Raw genomic sequence first — 20,580 nt, forward strand, 5'->3', positions numbered from 1 at the left:
ATCCAGTATCAGCTGTATCAGCTGGTAGCAGCTGTGTATGATCTGACTACACTACACTTCCCATGTGGACGGGAATAATGAGGGAACATTTTGGCAGAGGTTCGACTATAGCGGCATCGTCCACGGTGGAAAGTGAGTTCAACCATTTAAAAAATCGCGTAATGTGCAACAAATTACCGATGCGCGTAGATAGGTTTGTTCTCGAACACATAGAATACTTAGAAGGTAGAGTGATCGAAGCATCGAATGAGACCGACTTGTCTTCAACAAGCAGCTGCGAACCTCGCCAACCCCGCCCACTTGAACAGTGTCCGGCAATACCGTGTCCCGGGCATAACATCGAAACTTCCAATGCGACGGGCTTGACTTCAAATATCAGCAGCGATCTCCCGTCAGTTGAACTGTGTCCGACACCACTATGCCCGGGCGGTGACCTTTTCCATACCCCTGTAGTGTATAACCTCACCTCACCTGTGGTGTACCTCATAATTTTGTAGTCAGTTTGATGCATTGTATGCAGAAATTTTAGGATTGTGTAGTGAAGCTAATATGTCCGAGATGGAGAAGTTTAATTTAAAAACGGCTTTGAGTTTATTACCAGTAATGAAAGATGATATTAATGAAATTCAGAATTTAATTGACGGTATTGAATATTATCAATCGCTTCTCGATAACGATTCAAAAATGAAACTGGTAACCTTCGTCTTAAAGAGTAGGCTTTCTCAGTCAGCTAAACTAAAGCTGCTACCAGAATATACTACCGTTGACGCTTTAATCACGGATATGAAAAATGAACTTTTACCAAAAAAGTCAGTGCCATGTTTACAAAAACAACTTTTAAGTATAAAACAAAACGAAATGTCTATCGATGACTACGGTAAACAATTAGCAGAAATGTTTGTCGATCTTACTTTGTCCCAGGCGGGGGATAATGCCGATAATTATAAGGTATTGCGACCCTTAAATGAACGCCAGGCTATTCAGAGCTTCGCTGATGGGCTGCGAAATCGCAGACTCAGCACTATAATCGCTGCAAGGAATTTTACCACCCTAAAAGATGCAGTTCAAGCTGCCATCGATTACGACCGCTCCACTCCAAGTACGTCTGAAGGGATTTTGACAATGGCACGTAATCATAATTATAATTCGAGATATTTCAGAGGCCCATCATCCTCATACTCTAGGGGACACCGTGGCAGGTCGTACTCAACACGCGGCCATCAAACGGCAAGGTACGGGTTCAGTAGCCGACAGCGAGGTACGGGACGTGGCTTCCAACCTGCGGCTGCCCGAGGAGCAACGAGGCCTTACCAGCAGAATAGAGGTAGGTCCCAATTCTATTCCAACAGAGCTAGGAACAACGGGATACGCAGTCAACAGCAAGTACATGTAATGACGGATAGTAACGAGAATCAGTTTTTTCGTGACTGAAGAATATATTTTAATTAACAGCAATAAGAAACATAGTTATGTAGAGTTATCTTTTGGTAACGGAATTTCGACTCAATATTTAATTGACACGGGTTCTACCATATGTGCTATAAAATATAAGTACATACATAATCAGAATATTCCAATCCATAACGATAATGTAGTAGTCAGCGGATTAGGCGGCAAAGTCCAACCTATCGGATATGTTTACTTAGACCTTAATTATGGAGATCAGAGCCTTAATCAAAAGTTTTATGTTTTCAATTCTTTGCCATGTACGGCTGGCGGCATCTTAGGACATGACTTTTTCAGAAAGTACACGTCAACTATAGACTACTATGATAGCACTTTGACTTTAAGGAATGGTATAGATTGTAAAATAATATTACCGCTATTTATAGAGGATAGCAACCGTTTGACGGTACCGGCTAGGTCGGAATCTATACGTTACATAAAGACGAATATGGAAGAGGAATGTGTGGTGTGCGCGAATGAGATTCAACCCGGATTGTTTATGGCTAGTGCATTAGTGAAACCTAACAATGGAAAGATACCTATTCGTTTGCTTAATACGACTGAAAATGATTTGATAATTGACAAATTAAACCCGACTATTCACAAAGCAAGTGATTATGATGTATGTATGTTTGGCGAAACGCAGAAAAATGCGGAACGGGTTAAAAATATGTTTTCTTATTTAAAGATTAATCACTTAAATAGAGAGGAACAAATTTCTATTGAGAAATTGTGTGCTAAATACTGCGATATTTTTTATTTACAAAGACAGTTAGATAGTATGTTAGAACAAGGTATTATAGAGCCGTGTAGAAGCGAGTGGTCAAGCCCAATATTACTAGTGCCTAAAAAATCGGATAGCAGTGGAAACAAGAAATGGCGATTGGTAGTGGATTACCGAAAACTAAATAATTGTATTACAGACGATAAATTCCCGCTTCCCAACATTACAGAGATTTTAGATTCGTTATCCGGTAGTATTTATTTTACTCATTTAGACTTAAATCAGGGTTATTACAACGTCGAGTTAGAGCCAGACAGTAGAAAATATACAGCTTTCTGTGGGGGTAGATGGCAAATGACCCGCATGCCCCAAGGGTGTAAAACTAGTCCGAATTCATTTTCCAGGATGATGACCATGGCAATGGCTGGATTAACTTATCAAAAATGTTTTGTTTACCTAGATGATCTCATAATTTTCGGCCGTAATTTAAATGAACACAACAAAAATTTACAGGACGTTTTTGAAAGACTTAGAAGCGTAAATTTAAAATTGAATCCGGAAAAATGTGATTTTTTGCGAAAAGATATACTTTATTTAGGACATGTCGTATCAGGTAATGGAGTGTTGCCAGATCCATCTAAAATTGAAATTATGAAGAATTATCCAGTTCCTAAAAGCACAGACGAGGTGAAACGTTTTGTAGCTTTCGCAAATTATTACCGAAAATTCATCCCAAATTTTGCCGAAAAAGCTTATTACTTGAATTTGTTATGTAGGAAAAATATTAAGTTTCAATGGGATGACAACTGTCAAAAAGCATTCGAATGTCTCAAAGACTGCATGGTATCACCACCAGTGTTACAATATCCTGATTTTTCAGAGGAAAATGAATTTATCGTACAAACAGATGCTTCCAAATTTTCAATAGGTGCAATTCTATCAAATGCAAATGGATTACCCATAGCTTACGCAAGTAGGAGCTTAAATAAAGCAGAAGTTCAATACCCAACAGTGGAAAAGGAATTGCTCGCCGTGGTTTGGGCAGTTAAACATTTTAGGCCATATCTGTACGGGCGTAAATTTAAAATATGTACCGATCATAAGCCTCTCGTGTACTTATTCAATATGAAAGATCCCTCGAGTAGATTATTAAAATTTAGAATGGCATTAGAAGAGTACGATTACGTGGTTGAATATGTGAAAGGCAAGGACAACGTGGCTGCAGACGCATTGTCCCGGATACGCATTACGTCAGAGGAATTGAAAGAAATGAATGAACATGTAATTAACGTGATGACTAGAGCGCAGAAAAGAAGGATGGATGCGGTATCCCCGGTTGATATGGTTTCTACTGACGACAGGTCTGATCAACCAAGAGTTGTAGCAACACATAGCAAACCGAAGGATTCTGTAGAGTTGAGATTTCTGGATATAAGAAGTATAGATAGGTTAAAAAGAGAAAAACGAATTAATCTCGAGAGTAAAACATTATGTTATAGCCAGGAAAGAAAAACAATATATATTAAACAAGTATCTCAATCACAACTGACGCGAGCCGCTTTTGTGAGAGAACTTAGTGAGTTGTGTAAGAAAATAAAAGTTGAAGACATATACTTCATTAAAAATAAAAATAATAATATATTTGTCGACAAATTAGTTAGCGAAATACAAAATATGGTGAATTGGTCCGGACCACAACTACATATATTAAATGAAGTAAAGCGAATTTATGACAAAGACGATAAAAGAGTCATACTTAATGATTTTCACCTTTTACCCACGAGTGGCCACGCGGGTATAAGGAGAATGTATAACAATTTGAAAAAATACTATTACTGGCCTGGCCTTGAAAACGATATTAAAGAATTCGTAAGTAAGTGTGAAAAGTGCCAGCGCCAAAAATATACGGTTCAGATAAAAGAACCTATGGTCGTGACGTCAACAGCGCACTCTGCGTTTGAAAAAATATTCTTAGATATAGTGGGCCCTCTAGATAAGGATAATTATAATCATTCATATATTCTAACTTTACAATGCGAACTATCTAAATACGTTTGTGCATATCCCCTTGTTTCTAAAACTTCAGCAGAGGTTGCCAGATGTTTTGTAAACAATTTCATACTTCAACATGGCATACCAAACACCATAGCAACTGACAGAGGCACAGAATTTATCTCCACAACTATGAAAGAGGTATGTAAAATTTTAAATATCAATCAAATTAACTCTACCGCTTATCATCACCAATCTATTGGATCTCTCGAAAATTCACATAAACATTTAGGTGCATTTCTACGCATACAGACCGACAATCACCCCGAGGCTTGGAGTGAATGGCTTCCCTTTTGGAGTTTCGCTTATAATACGTCAGTGCACTCGGAAACGCAGTTCACCCCTTTCGAATTAGTCTACGGCAAGCAGTGTAATTTACCAAATAACTTAGTCACATCTATAGACACGCTTTATAACTATGATGATTACCCAAAACAACTAAAGTATCGTTTACAAGTTACACAGAGAGAGGCACGTGACAACTTATATTCTAGTAAATTACAGCGTAAATTCAGGTACGACTCCTATATAAATCCAGTTACATATAAACCCAACGATCAAATTTTAATAAAAAACGAGACTGGTAATAAACTCCAAAGCTTATATTCAGGACCATATATTGTAGTAAAAGATATTCCACCCAATGTAAAAATAATTAAAAATGGTAAATATGATGTAATTCACAAAAACAGAACTAAGCCTTTTATACCATAAAACAATGTTAGCATACTGTCTATTTTTCTTTTACTGTGGTTGATGCATAAATGTATTTGTAATTCGATCAGCATTGTCTGTATTATTGTAAACAAGAGTTGAAACTCTTAATATACTAATTAGTTCTAAGTAATGATAAGATCAGATAATTTCATTGTTTAAAACGTGCTCATTTGAACAAAAAAAAAATACTTGTACTTATTTTTTTTTCTTTCCCTCCGTGGGAGATGTAGTGTATAGAACTATAGATGCTTATGTACGTGTATTTCAATGCTATATAATCGATGATCTTTATGAATAAAATGTAGTCTTATTTAGAATCTGGTTGTATCAATACACCTCCCGACTTCCATCCTCATACCCCTGCGAAACACGATACTTCCCAAGATCAAATATCCGATTCTTTATTAGAAATAGCAGGGATGATTGCGAAAACGATTTCCACCGATGCTCCTAACTCAGTCATGCGTGACACTGACACGCCTCAAAAGCGAAAATTATGGAATGAAAATGAAGACTGGCGTGGCCTAGCAAATGCCGAATTAAAAAAAAAAGGCGAAAGCCAACATACTTGGACCCGTGCCCAGAATGGCAAATTATCAAAGATGTGCCGCATAGTAAATTGCCCATTTTTCACAATGGGAATTTCTGCGCTCCCGTGAAAATCGATTCTACGAAAATAAACGTCAGGAATACTTGCGCGTTTGATGCACTCACGCAAGTCGTGATGAGCGGAATAGCGTGCAATAAATTGTACAAAACAAAGGTTCTTGATTCCGAGACTAGCATTATTCAGCTAGCTCACAAGGTGCTTGAGGAGAAAAAAGTAACTCAAAGACATTACGCCGAGAGAGCAAGTATTCTTTTGAATACACCCCTATTCGGGAACGAAAATACATCTAGGAAAGGCACAGAACCTCGCCAAAGGCTGGATGCCGAATGTAACGCGGCTCATTTGGCAGAATTCCTGTTTTATGAAGTGCCCAGTTATACAAAAACGGTGAATTGCGTATGCGGGCAAAAGTTCAGCAGGACCGGTGCACTTTTAAATATAAACGTGAACGTTTTACTATGCGACGGATTCGCTCAAATGCAACAGGCCGTGAACGAGGGAATAACGCAGATTTCTACCTGCCGGCATTGCCAGAACCTAAACAACGACATCCTGGACTATGGGCCACATCTTATTATAGACACAAGCGTCTTAACAGATGACAATTATGAAACCAGAAATTCCAATATAACACATGATCTCGACTATGTGGCCTCAAACATTAAAATACAAAAAAAAATATATACATTGACAGGAATCGTAGACTATACGCCCGGTCATTATTCGGCGTATATCAAATCAGGCCTTTATTGGCACGAATACAATGACATTGGACCCGTCAGAAAAACGGTGTCCGGAAAAACTGCAATAACACCGCACGTCATAGTATATACAATATGCCAAATAGAATAAAAAGAAAGGAGCTGACTCTCCAGAATTGCTGATTTGCTGGGTGTCAGACCTGCATTTTTTTGACTATTTTTTCGAATAATATCCATCAGAACTTGTTTATTCTCATTCTAGCAGATAAAACTGTGTGTATTCAAATGCACTAGCGTGCTGGCTAACTAAGAACTTAAACATTTCTCGAATTTCAGACTATTTCAAACATAATCCTCCAAAACTCTGCCAAATTTCGTTCTAGAATATAGAACTGTGTGTATTCTAGTACACTAAGGCGCTGGCTGTCCGGAACTGCTGAGATGCTGGGTATCAGACCTGCATTTGTTGGGATGCTAAGCTCCAAACTTAGCTATTTCTCGATTTCGAGACTTCGATACTATTTTCGGACATAGTCTATGAAAACTCTGTCATATTTCCTTCTATAAGATAAAACTGTGGTTATTCTAGTGCACTAGGGAGCTGCCTATCCAGAACTGCTGAGATGCTGGGTATCAGACCTGCATTTGTTGGGATGCTAAGCTCCAAACTTAGCTATTTCTCGATTTCGAGACTTCGATACTATTTTCGGACATAGTCTATGAAAACTCTGTCAAATTTCCTTCTACAAGATAAAACTGTGGTTATTTTAGTGCACTAGAAAACTGCCTATCCAGAATTGCTGAGATGCTGGGTATCAGACCTGCATTGGCTGGGATGCTACGCTCAGAACTTAGCATTTACTCGATTTCGAGACTATTTTCGGAGAGAGTCTATCAAAACTCTGACAAATTTCCTTCTAGAAGATTGAACTGTGATTATTCTAGTGCTCTAGGAAGCCGGCTATCTAGAAATGCTGAGATGCTGGGTGTCTAGCTCGCATTGGCTGGGATGCCAAGCTCAGAACTTAGCTATTTCTCGATTTAGAGACTATTTCAAACATAATTCTCCAAAACTCTGCCAAATTTCCTTCTAGAAGATAGAACTGTGGTTATTTTAGTGCAATAGGGAACTGCCTATACAGAACTGCTGAGATGCTGGGTACCAGACCTACATTGGCTGGGATGCTAAGCTCAGAACTTAACATTTCAAACATAATCCTCCAAAACTCTGCCAAATTTTCTTCTAGAAGATAGAACTGTGGTTATTCTAGTGCTCTAGGAAGCTGGATATCCAGAAATGCTGAGATGCTTGGTGTTCGACCTGCATTGGCTGGGATGCCAAGCTCAGAACTTAGCTAATTCTCGATGTAGAGACTATTTTCGGACATAGTCTATACAAACTCTGTCAAATTTTCTTCTAGAAGATAGAACTGTGGTTATTCTAGTGCTCTAGGAAGCTGGCTATCCAGAAATGCTGAGATGCTTGGTGTTCGAACTGTATTGGCTGGGATGCCAAGCTCAGAACTTAGCTAATTCTCGATGTAGAGACTATTTTCGGACATAGTCTATACAAACTCTGTCAAATTTCCTTCTAGAAGATAGAACTGTGGTTATTCTAGTGCTCTAGAGAGCTGGCTATCCAGAACTGCTGAGATGCTGGGTATCAGACCTGCATTAACTGGGATGCTAAGCTCACAACTTAGCATTTAGTCGATTTCGAGACTTCGATACTATGTCCGGACATAGTCTATCAAAACTCTGTCAAATTTCCTTCTAAAAGATATAACTGTGGTTATTATAGTGCTCTACGGAGCTGGATATCCAGAACTGCTGAGATGCTGGGTGTCTGACTTGCATTGGCTTGGATGCCAAGCTCAGAACTTAGCAATTCCTCAATTTCGATACTATTTCGGAGTTTTGAAAGACTATCTTTCATAACTTTGCCAAATTTCGTTCTAGAAGACAGAACTGCATGTATTCTAATCCGCTAGGGTGCTTTCTATCCAGAACTGCTGAGATGCTAGGTATCTAGCCCGCATTGGCTGGGATGCTAAGCTCCGAACTTAGCAATTCCTGGATTTTGATACTTTTTTGGAGTTTTGAAAGACTATCTTTCAAAACTTTGCCAAATTTCGTTCTAGAAGATAGAACTGCATGTATTCTAATGCATTAGGGTGCTTGCTATCCAGAACTGCTGAGATGCTAGGTATCTAGCCCGCATTGGCTGGGATGCTAAGCTCCGAACTTAGCTATTTCTCGATTTCGAGACTATTTCAAACATAATCCTCAAAAACTCTGCCAAATTTCCTTCTAGAAGATAGCACTGTGGTTATTCTAGTGCTCTAGAGAGCTGGCTATCCAGAACTGCTGAGATGCTGGGTATCAGACCTGCATTGGCTGGGATGCTACGCTCAGAACTTAGCATTTACTCGATTTCGAGACTATTTTCGGAGATAGTCTATCAAAACTGTGAACCATTTCGTAAAAATGTAAGTGTGATCATAGTCTAATAAAACATGGTCTTCCATTCCCAGAGTGACACGGGGCTACGTCACAACAACATGGCCGCTATATATAGCGCTATCGCATATTATCATATAGCGCTGTCGCATGATGACGTAAGCCCGTGTCAGTTAGGTGACCTAGAAAAGACGGGAATGGAGTACCAGGCGGAGTATATTATTATACCATGAGTGTGATCTTTGTTTTTATACTACGTATCTCACACGTGCGTGACATCGCCGACAAAATGCAGGAGAGTAGGCTGCGATGGTATGGCCACGTTAGAAGGAGACCACCAGACTACGTCGGAAATTTAGCACTACGACTTTCCATCCCCGGTAAAAGAGGCATGGTCTAATAAAACATGGTCTTCCATTCCCAGAGTGACACGGGCCTACGTCACAATAACATTGCCACTTTATTTCAACATAACATGTTACATGGGTACATTATACCTATGGTTAATAAGTTAAAATATTTCTTTATAATTTTATAATTTTCATTTATATGTATTTTAGCTTAAATTTTACAATAACACGTCATTTTTAATTACTCGTTAGCAATATCTTCCGATTCACGAAAGAAATTTCAGACTTTCGGGTAATTCTGTTTATACTACTGGCAACACAGGATAACGCTGTGCACATTTGACAATTCGGATCTAGATAACTTCATGCCCTGACCGTCATCCTTGTCGAACGCGTGTTAATTGTTATTTCCTTCTCGCTCAGTGTCAGCAGTCGCAGTGTTTTCCAAACTTTTCACGCCGTAAGCTTGGTAATTAATGTGTAACTGTGAATTAGTTTTTCAAACGTTTGTCTGGTATAGATAAATAAAGTTTAATTTAATACATTAGATTTGTTTTATTTTACTATGTTTCTACATGAATAACTTAAAATTAATGCCGTTAAAATAATTTTCACCGTTGGTTAAAATTCTCCCACATTTCAAAGTTTGAGAACCTGTAAACAGCATGATGACGTAGGCGCGTGTCAGTTAGGTCATACGCGAATCTCGGAATGGAGTACCAGGCGGAGTATATTATTATACCATGGGCAGAGGTAAACCGAAAACAAGATGGAAGGACGTAGTGCTAAAAGATATGAGTGAGTGCAAAGTGTCCGAAAACGAAGTCGAGGATAGGGCGAAGTGGAAGCAAATAACACGGAAAGCTGACCCCATCACCATGTGGGATATATAGCCCGGAAGAGAGAGAGAGAGAGATTTAATAAATGCATATTTAAATACAGAGAAACACATATATCTTACATTTTACTTCCTTCCGACATCCGATATCGGATCGGACTATATAAGACGAAAAGATCCCATATAAATAAAAGTAAGCCAAATTCTGAAACTGGTATCTCGAAAACTGCCTAACCGATTTTGATACGGTTTTCGTCATATATTAAGAAATATATCTGAATTTAATAAAAAACCGGGCAAGTGCGAGTCGGACTCGCACACAAAGGGTTCTGCACAATTATCTATAAAAACGGTTACCCATCCAAGTACTGACCCCGCCCGACGTTGCTTGACTTCGGTCAAAAATCACGTTTGTTGTATGGGAGCCCCACTTAAATCTTTATTTTATTTTGTTTTTAGTATTTGTTGTTATAGCGGCAACAGAAGTACATCATCTGTGAAAATTTCAACTGTCTAGCTATCACGGTTCGTAAGATACAGCCTGGTGACAGACGGACGGACGGAGGGACGGACGGACGGACGGACGGACGGACGGACGGACGGACAGACGGACGGACGGACGGACGGAGGGACGGACGGACGGACGGACGGACAGACAGCGGAGTCTTAGTAATAGGGTCCCGTTTTACCCTTTGGGTACGGAACCCTAAAAATACTTATTTTCAGACATTCTTCAAACTCGAGGACATTATTTGCCATGAATAAAAGGCAAAAGAGAAAAAATAGATTTTTAATGATTTCACACTAATAGTGTTCGAAGAGATTTTGTTTTTATTTTTTTTTACGTTAAAAAAAGTGATTTTGTTTCAAATGATAAGACATTTTTCGATATTTTTTGATCCCTGAAACTTGTGGATTTTTTTCTTTTTCCTAATAGACCTCGCCTTCTAAGGGGTGAATTTTTGGGTACTTCGAAATAAATCGCCTACTTTGGTGTCTACTATCACCATGCAAAGCGGCTTGCTTCCATTTTAAAGTGCAGCTTACGTTTATCATAATACGTTTGCCTATAATGAGAGTCGAACTCATTGTATATAATTGATATATAGGTGGCGCTAGCGTCACGAACAACATCGGCTCCGTAAACATATGTATTTTAAAAATGTTTAAAGTTATATTAGAGTGCATAGTAACCATTATTCACTTCATAATCTAAAGTATACGAGGGAGTGTTATCTTTAAATTAGACCAAGAATTAAACAAACTGTGAATAACAATAAAAACAGGACGTGTTATTGTGATTAATCAGTGAAGTGCAAAAAACTTAAACAAAAACTAGTTTGCTAGTAAAGACAATTTAATAAACAGTGGTGTAACATAATTTGCAAAACGAAAAAAAGAAACATAAGTGCTTATTTTGAAGAAAAACTTGATATAATATCTGTTAACATTCGAATTCCATCCGTTTTACTAGCGACATCTATTGTTGAATAGTAGAACAACTCATCGACTGATCTGCTTTATCCACAGAGTAATACTATTAGTTTCGCTACCCGACGATAGAGGGCGTTATATTCAAAAATGGAACAAACGTGTTCAGGATGTTTGGAAATAATCCCAAACAGACAGTATCTTACTTGTATGCTGTGCAGTAGCAAATACGACTTAAAATGCGCTGGTATGTCTTTTGAAAAATTTAAAAGTTTCTACAGCACACCGGATTCTGAAAATAAGAAAGCCTGGAAATGTCCATCCTGCCGCTGTCAAGAACCAAAAGGTGACAACTCAAACACACCAGTCCGTTTGCGAGACAACAACGAAACGTGCTATCGTGAAACTTATCCTGAGACAAGTAACGTCACCCTAAGAAAAAAGTCCCAACAAGCACTGAACATAACACCATGCTTCGACGAGTCGAGTATTTTAGGAGACACCCTGCACGCAGACACTAACTCGACAACAAGCCAACAAGGTCCATCCATACCATCAAATATAGCCGATACAATAACTTTAGAAAAATTCGATAAACTTCTAGACAAAAAACTAGAAACCAATAGGCAGTCATTAATCTCTGAGCTTAAAATAACACTGCTCTCTGAAATAAATCAAGCAATGACAGAATTGAGAAACGAAATAGCGCAAAAACACAATACAATAAAATCAGAACAAGACAACCACAAACAAGCTATTAGTAAAATAAACAACACTATTATTTCCATAGAAAAAGAACACAAAAAAAATAAAGACTGAAATTGAAGAGATAAATAAAATAACGTCCCTTTTCGGCCAAGCATCTTCAAGTAACAAGGCCATCCATGTAAATTGCACCCACTGCTCAGAATATAAAAACGAAATCAGTCAAAAAAAACTTGTGTTATATGGACTTCACGAAAATCACTGGGAAAATTAGTCTGAACTTTACGACCGTATTTTATACGTTTTCCAGGATATTCTAAATGTAAATTTAGTTGAATATATTGAAACCTGCACGAGGATTGGTAGAAAAGGACAAAGAAGACCTATAGTGATAGAGCTCTTAAGTAAAAAGGTCACGAAATACCTGCTGCCTAGAGCCTTTTTTTCGTAAATACGAGGGCCGCCTTTTAAGGTGAAGGGGTGGGCAAAACCGTAAAAAAGAGGTGTCTTTGTCGAAATAGTTTGGTCATATTATGGCATATGGAGGTCTGGAAAGTGATTATTCCTGTCGAAAATACACTCAAGTATTGGATATTGTAATAGTTATGTGTCTGTCTGTTATAATGAAGTCTAGAAAGTACATTTCATAACGACGACCGGTCTGGCCTAGTGGGTAGTGACCCTGCCTATGAAGCCGATGGTCCCGGGTTCGAATCCTGGTAAGGGCATTTATTTGTATGATGATACAGATATTTGTTCCTGAGTCATGGTTGTTTCTATGTATTTAAGTATTTATATATTATATATATCGTTGTCTGAGTACCCACAACACAAGCTTTCTTGAGCTTACCGTGGGACTTAGTCAATTTGTGTAAGAATGTCCCTATAATATATAATATAATATATATATATATAATATATATATATATATAACTAGTTTTAATAAATACTTATATGCATTTTATTCCATCCGGACAGAATTTTACGACAGCATTTTTTTTAACTTACTTCCAAATAAAGTCTATTTCAATAGAACTTGCTAACTATGTAAACAAACAACGTAACTTTGTTTTATCACTGTTTCTCTTTGAATTTTTACACCACCTCATCAAATACCATTGAAACCATACACATATACACTATTGAAACGGTCCGTTCCGTAAAATACATAAATATATAACTGTATCTTGGATATTCAATTAAAAGTTTAAAATGGGTTCATAAGTTAGGTTATGAGGACCTGATGGAATGACGGTTTTGTTTCTTTTAAATTCTACAATTGCCTATGATGGGTAGTGTTGTGACTAAAGTTTGTGATATAAACCCGCTACACACTACCCAACCCATGATCTGTACCTACCGCCGCGGTTATAAAATACATCAATACATCATTCTTAAGTACTAATTTGTCTTCTGATCGTGATTAAACAAATTAAAAATATGTAACTACATGTTTTTTACTTTTGGTATTTTATTATTCGAGATGGTTTGACATTAGTAAAGTAGTAACTGGTAGTAAGTAGGAGTCTTGCCCATCACTAGTAAATTCATCATTCAGAGACAATTTCAATATGGCGGTTTGTTTACATAGTTAGCAAGTTCTATTGAAATAGACTTTAGTTGTAATATGGGTTGTAGACCCAAAACCACCTAGTGCCTACGAAGTCGTCGCACTTATTCGTCGGACTACGATTGCTCTGTCATATTGCGCAGGCGCTTTTGTAGCGTAAAGATAAAATTATTACACGAATCTATACCATGACATAGAATAGAGTATACTCTTTTAAAGAAAAATCTAATATAATGCTTAAATTATTCTAAAAAAAAAATATCTAAATTAATTTAGTAAATTACATGGATTTCACCATACTTTGATTTTAAAAAGTTTTAGATTCTAGATAAAGCATTTTGTAGCAAAGAAAGAAAGCAACGTTGCAAGTTCGTGCATTGTTCGAAATCGCCACGAGCGCTTTGCACTGTTGCCAGACTGGTTCGTTGTTTGTTGTTTTGTTTGGATATTGAGAAAACTTGTCAATCTTGCTTGACATTGTGTTGTCTATCGTAGTGATGTGCCGTTACCGGTAAAATACCCAAGGTGGTAAAATACCCAGTAATGTTACCGGTAAGATTACCCAGAATCAGTAATTTACGGTAATATTCAAATTAAGTAAATGTCAACATAAGTTGTTTTACATTAAATCATTACTTGTCAACAAATGCATCATACGAAGTGCAAAAAATCAACATAGGTTTACTTTTCTAGTAAATTCCCAAAACTACTGGTAATTTTCCCAATGTTACTCGGTATTTTACCAATATTACTAGGAAGTATTCCCCTTGTCTGGGCAAGTGGGCATAGTCAAAACCAGTTTCAGTCAAAACCACTCAATGAATAATACTAGAATTTTAGTAAAACTAAAACGAAAATGTAAAAATCACATTGATTTAATAATAATCATCACATTTTTATGAGTAGGTAAGGTGTAGTACAATGCCATTGTTTTTATACGTTAAGTGGTAATTTTTTATAGCTTAATTGATATAATTATATTCTTATTTTGAGCGTGTATATTTGTTTTTTTTATATATTTATTTTATTTATTTTGTTTGTTCTGTTTGTTCTGTTTGTTCTGTTTGTTCTGTTTGTTCTGTTTGTTCTGTTTGTTCTGTTTGTTCTGTTTGTTCTGTTTGTTCCGTTTGTTCCGTTTGTTCCGTTTGTTCCGTTTGTTCCGTTTGTTCCGTTTGTTCCGTTTGTTCCGTTTGTTCCGTTTGTTCCGTTTGTTCCGTTTGTTCGGTTTGTTCCGTTTGTTCCGTTTGTTCCGTTTGTTCCGTTTGTTCCGTTTGTTCCGTTTGTTCCGTTTGTTCCGTTTGTTCCGTTTGTTCCGTTTGTTCCGTTTGTTCCGTTTGTTCCGTTTGTTCCGTTTGTTCCGTTTGTTCCGTTTGTTCCGTTTGTTCCGTTTGTTCCGTTTGTTCCGTTTGTTCCGTTTGTTCCGTTTGTTCCGTTTGTTCCGTTTGTTCCGTTTGTTCCGTTTGTTCCGTTTGTTCCGTTTGTTCCGTTTGTTCCGTTTGTTCCGTTTGTTCCGTTTGTTCCGTTTGTTCCGTTTGTTCCGTTTGTTCCGTTTGTTCCGTTTGTTCCGTTTGTTCCGTTTGTTCCGTTTGTTCCGTTTGTTCCGTTTGTTCCGTTTGTTCCGTTTGTTCCGTTTGTTCCGTTTGTTCCGTTTGTTCCGTTTGTTCCGTTTGTTTCGTTTGTTTCGTTTGTTTCGTTTGTTTCGTTTGTTTCGTTTGTTTCGTTTGTTTCGTTTGTTTCGTTTGTTTCGTTTGTTTCGTTTGTTTCGTTTGTTTCGTTTGTTTCGTTTGTTTCGTTTGTTTCGTTTGTTTCGTTTGTTTCGTTTGTTTCGTTTGTTTCGTTTGTTTCGTTTGTTTCGTTTGTTTCGTTTGTTTCGTTTGTTTCGTTTGTTTCGTTTGTTTCGTTTGTTTCGTTTGTTTCGTTTGTTTCGTTTGTTTCGTTTGTTTCGTTTGTTTCGTTTGTTTCGTTTGTTTCGTTTGTTTCGTTTGTTTCGTTTGTTTCGTTTGTTTCGTTTGTTTCGTTTGTTTCGTTTGTTTTGTTTGTTTTGTTTGTTTTGTTTGTTTTGTTTGTTTTGTTTGTTTTGTTTGTTTTGTTTGTTTTGTTTGTTTTGTTTGTTTTGTTTGTTTTGTTTGTTTTGTTTGTTTTGTTTGTTTTGTTTGTTTTGTTTGTTTTGTTTGTTTTGTTTGTTTTGTTTGTTTTGTTTGTTTTGTTTGTTTTGTTTGTTTTGTTTGTTTTGTTTGTTTTGTTTGTTTTGTTTGTTTTGTTTGTTTTGTTTGTTTTGTTTGTTTTGTTTGTTTTGTTTGTTTTGTTTGTTTTGTTTGTTTTGTTTGTTTTGTTTGTTTTGTTTGTTTTGTTTGTTTTGTTTGTTTTGTTTGTTTTGTTTGTTTTGTTTGTTTTGTTTGTTTTGTTTGTTTTGTTTGTTTTGTTTGTTTTGTTTGTTTTGTTTGTTTTGTTTGTTTTGTTTGTTTTGTTTGTTTTGTTTGTTTTGTTTGTTTTGTTTGTTTTGTTTGTTTTGTTTGTTTTGTTTGTTTTGTTTGTTTTGTTTGTTTTGTTTGTTTTGTTTGTTTTGTTTGTTTTGTTTGTTTTGTTTGTTTTGTTTGTTTTGTTTGTTTTGTTTGTTTTGTTTGTTTTGTTTGTTTTGTTTGTTTTGTTTGTTTTGTTTGTTTTGTTTGTTTTGTTTGTTTTGTTTGTTTTGTTTGTTTTGTTTGTTTTGTTTGTTTTGTTTGTTTTGTTTGTTTTGTTTGTTTTGTTTGTTTTGTTTGTTTTGTTTGTTTTGTTTGTTTTGTTTGTTTTGTTTGTTTTGTTTGTTTTGTTTGTTTTGTTTGTTTGATTTATTTTCTACATGTTTTAAATTTAATTAATTCAGTTATAACGTAAGCGTTCAAGTACGAGTATATTACCCGCTTTTGGGAATATTACCGGGAAGAATGGTAATTTACTGGTAATATTCCCAAATGGTAAAATACCGGTAATGGTATTTTACTCTCGGCACATCACTAATCACGGTCGAGGGCGACGACATCACGATGACCTGCCCCGTGCAGTACCAACAGTCGATAAGGGTGACTGTGAATAATGATGGAAGCAGGAAAGTGGAGGTGACACTAAATGCCACCTTCACCGTGAACATTCCCATGGCCCCAGACAGATCATGTACAGTAACGGAGACAACCGACACGTCACCGGCACCACCGCCAACACCAAGCGCGACGACGCCGCCCGATGCCCCGCAACACCCATCGCAACCACAACCACAGCCGCAATGCCCATTGCCCAATTGTAATGGCATATTGGCCAATTCCCCAGCACAGCCACGATCGCAGCCACAGTGCCCGTCGCAGCCACCAGGGACCACCGCAAGACCAGTAGCAGTCGTAGAACCGCTGCCACCAAGGTACCAGCCACTCCGGCCCCACTACATTCCGCAACGGCACGAAAGGAGCCCACCACGAGGACGAGGAAGAGGATGGCGACGGACGGTAACGCAGCTGTAACGGTTGATAGTAGATTTTTTTTTTGTTAATTATCAAAATGTAGAGGTAAATCATGTTAATATTTTTTTTCTCTTTTTCTTAAGATATCGCTGACTAAATACGGATAACATGCGTAATTCTAGTGTCACACGTAAAATGCATAAAATATAACAACTCGTTTTCATTACTTAAAAAACTATATAATTAAACTCTCAGCCGATTACATTCATTTTTGCAGTGTCGAATGTAGTCCATCGCAATAAATTTCACAATATCCGTCGCACGCGCCACCGTTCGACCGCGCGCGTCAGCTGAAATTTAACTAGGTCGCGTGACTTCGCCGCGAATTAACATTATTTATTTAATCAATGAATGAAATATGATACTCACATTTAGAAATTTTCTTAGCAACAAATATTTTATTACAATTAACTTATCGATGAAAAGTTATGTTCTATGAAATTATTGGATTAGCTACCCAGTGATTAAATATGAAATAACTAAATAAATACGTAATTTCATTAAGCTTGGAAACAATAATTAAAATAACTATTTCACCAAAAATACACTTAGGAACGGTATAGCACTTAATAATCGTTGAATACAGATAGGTTAGCGTTGCGTAACTAGTCCTTTTTGTTAGATAAAATCAACAATTTGGAGACGAGGTCTTAAATAGTTTCTGCAAACGTGGAGGCACATCAAAGTTATATGACCTCATACAGCTAGAGCACAAGTCCTTCATACTTGATCATGGTGAGAACAACCGTATTCCTCCGTGAAAGATGTAGGAGACCCTTTTTGTCTTAATGTAGATGTGCCTAGGTACAGGAAATCCCTAAAGGATAGGCCTGATATGCCGTGTTTTTTTTTTAAGGGTGACCATGCCCTAGGGAACGATTCCCATGTATTTGTGTACGCACAGAGGCGTAGCACAAGGTATTGTAGGGTGACCATACCCACACCCACACTTGTAGGGTGACCATGCCCACATTTTATTGTTTAGGAGCATTGGACTCCGGCCGGCATTAGTTAAAACATTATATTATAGCTATCGTTGAGGCATACCAAAACGGAATGAAAATACAAAACCAAGCATCAAAGTAACATTGTAACATTAAAACGTGATAACATTAGACAAGTATACTTCTTTCCAAATAAAATCTTCTTAAAACAATATTATCATATCTCTAATACATTACCTTTCACAGTGACACTAGAAAGAGCAAAAAGTTTGAACCACGAATAAATTTTTTTTTAACAAATGTAAGCAAGTAACATGCATTATTTTTTTTTTCTCCTGCCACCCCGGGGGGAAACGGACTTTCGGGGGAGGTGTAATGTAGTAAACAACTACATTTAGCGTTTAACAGTAACTTCATGGATTGCTGCGACATAATGCATATTGCTTGTATCAGCGATAAAATACATGCATATAAACGCATAAGCGAATAGAATAAATGGAATTATTATACTAGACACCGAGCCTATCACTTCTAACCCTCTCCAGTCACCCTACAACGATCATGTTAGTACACAATATTAAACTTGAAAGGTCCAGCCTGATGAAGTCTACGCTCCGACCTACTCGAGCCCATGTTCAAAACCCCGAAAGCTTTCAACTCGAGCTCTCTAACCGCTTTGCTTGCCTAGAGAACTTGGCTTCAGTGGACGAAATCAACGACGGGCTAGTGGAAACTGTCCACACAGTAGGGTCTAAGTTTTTTAGACCCCGCCGTAAAGATAGACCTCAGAAATTTACCGAGCAAACCTTAATCCTCATGGCTGAACGACGCTCGCTACAGTTGCAGTCTCCCGATGACGCGGAGTCATATAGGCAGCTCAATAGACGTATATCTAAGTCCTTGCGACATGATCTGCGTCTCTTTAATACTAACCGTATTAAAGAGACTGTTGAGCGAAACCAAGGCTCCAAAGTGTTCGCAAAGGACAAGTCTATTGGGCAAAGCCAGCTGACAAAGCTGAAACGGGAAGATGGCAGCATAGCGTCGAGCAAAGCGGAGGTTTTAGGTGAGATCGAGAGGTTCTATGGACAGTTATACACTTCGATCGCAAAGCCCGTTGACAGCTTGGTAGGAGATCCAAGAGCCAAGCTGTCCCGACATTATAACGAAGATATCCCGGACATCAGTCTGTACGAGATTAGGATGGCCCTGAAGCAGCTTAAGAAGAACAAGGCGTCGGGCAAAGACGGAATCACTTCAGAGCTTCTGAGAGCGGGTGGAACACCGGTACTTAAAGTCCTCCAGAAGCTCTTTAATTCCGTCTTGTCCGAGGGCATAACGCCTGAAACATGGAATAGAGGCGAGGTGGTGCTGTTCTTCAAAAAAGGTGATAACAACCTATTGAAGAACTAAAGACCCATCACGCTTCTGAGCCATGTCTATAAGCTGTTTTCAAGGGTCATCACGAACCGTCTCGAACACAGACTTGATGACTTCCAGCCTCCCGAACAAGCCGGTTTCCGAAAAGGCTATAGTACCATAGACCACATCCATACGCTGCGGCAAGTTATACAGAAGACCGAAGAGTATAACTTGCCATTATGCTTAGCGTTTGTGGACTATGAGAAAGCCTTCGATTCGGTGGAAACATGGGCGGTGCTTGAGTCTCTTCAGCGATGCCATATTGATTATCGGTACATCGAAGTGTTGAAGTGTTTGTATAGTAACGCCACCATGTCGGTCCGAGTACAGGAGCAGAGCACGAGGGCGATTCCATTGCGAAGAGGCGTAAGGCAGGGAGACGTTATCTTTCCGAAACTGTTTACTGCCGTAATGGAAGACGCCTTCAAGCTCCTGGAATGGGAAGGACTTGGCATCAACATCAACGGCGAATACATCACTCACCTTCGGTTTGCCGACGATATCGTAGTCATGGCAAAATCGATGGAGGAACTCAGCATGATGCTCGATGACCTCAACCGAGTTTCACAACGGGTGGGCTTGAAAATGAACATGGACAAGACGAAACTTATGTCAAATGCCAATGTTGTGCCCATCCCAGTCTCTGTTGGGAACTCGGTACTCGAAGTTGTTGAGTCGTACATCTACCTAGGACAAGTAGTCCAATTAGGTAGGTCCAACTTCGAGAAAGAGGTCAACCGCCGAATCCAACTCGGTTGGGCAGCGTTCGGGAAACTACGTAATGTCTTTTCGTCCGACATACCTCAGTGCCTCAAGACGAAAGTCTTTAATCAATGTGTGTTACCAGTGATGACTTACGGCTCCGAAACGTGGTCTTTCACTATTGGCCTCATCTCAAAACTCAAAGTCGCTCAACGAGCTATGGAGAGGGCTATGCTCGGAGTTTCTCTACGTGATCGAATCAGAAATGAGGAGATCCGTAGACGAACTAAAGTTACCGACATAGCCCACCGGATTAGCAAGCTGAAGTGGCAATGGGCAGGCCACATTGCACGCAGAGAAGATGGCCGATGGGGCCGAAAAGTGCTCGAGTGGAGACCACAGATTAGCAAGCGCAGC

General features: G+C 38.3%; 1 protein-coding gene across 1 annotated transcript; it reads left to right on the forward strand.

Annotated features, from left to right (window-relative positions):
• Nucleotides 1-549: 549 nt before the first annotated feature.
• LOC134805740 (uncharacterized) lies at nt 550-1,393 on the forward strand. Its single transcript, XM_063778977.1, has 2 exons — nt 550-1,099; nt 1,161-1,393. The coding sequence occupies exons 1-2, from the start codon at nt 550-552 to the stop codon at nt 1,391-1,393; spliced, it is 783 nt and encodes a 260-aa protein (XP_063635047.1).
• The last annotated feature ends 19,187 nt before the right edge of the window (nt 1,394-20,580 follow it).

This window comes from Cydia splendana, unplaced genomic scaffold, assembly GCF_910591565.1.
Source record: "Cydia splendana unplaced genomic scaffold, ilCydSple1.2 scaffold_57_ctg1, whole genome shotgun sequence".
Lineage (NCBI taxonomy): Eukaryota > Metazoa > Arthropoda > Insecta > Lepidoptera > Tortricidae > Cydia > Cydia splendana.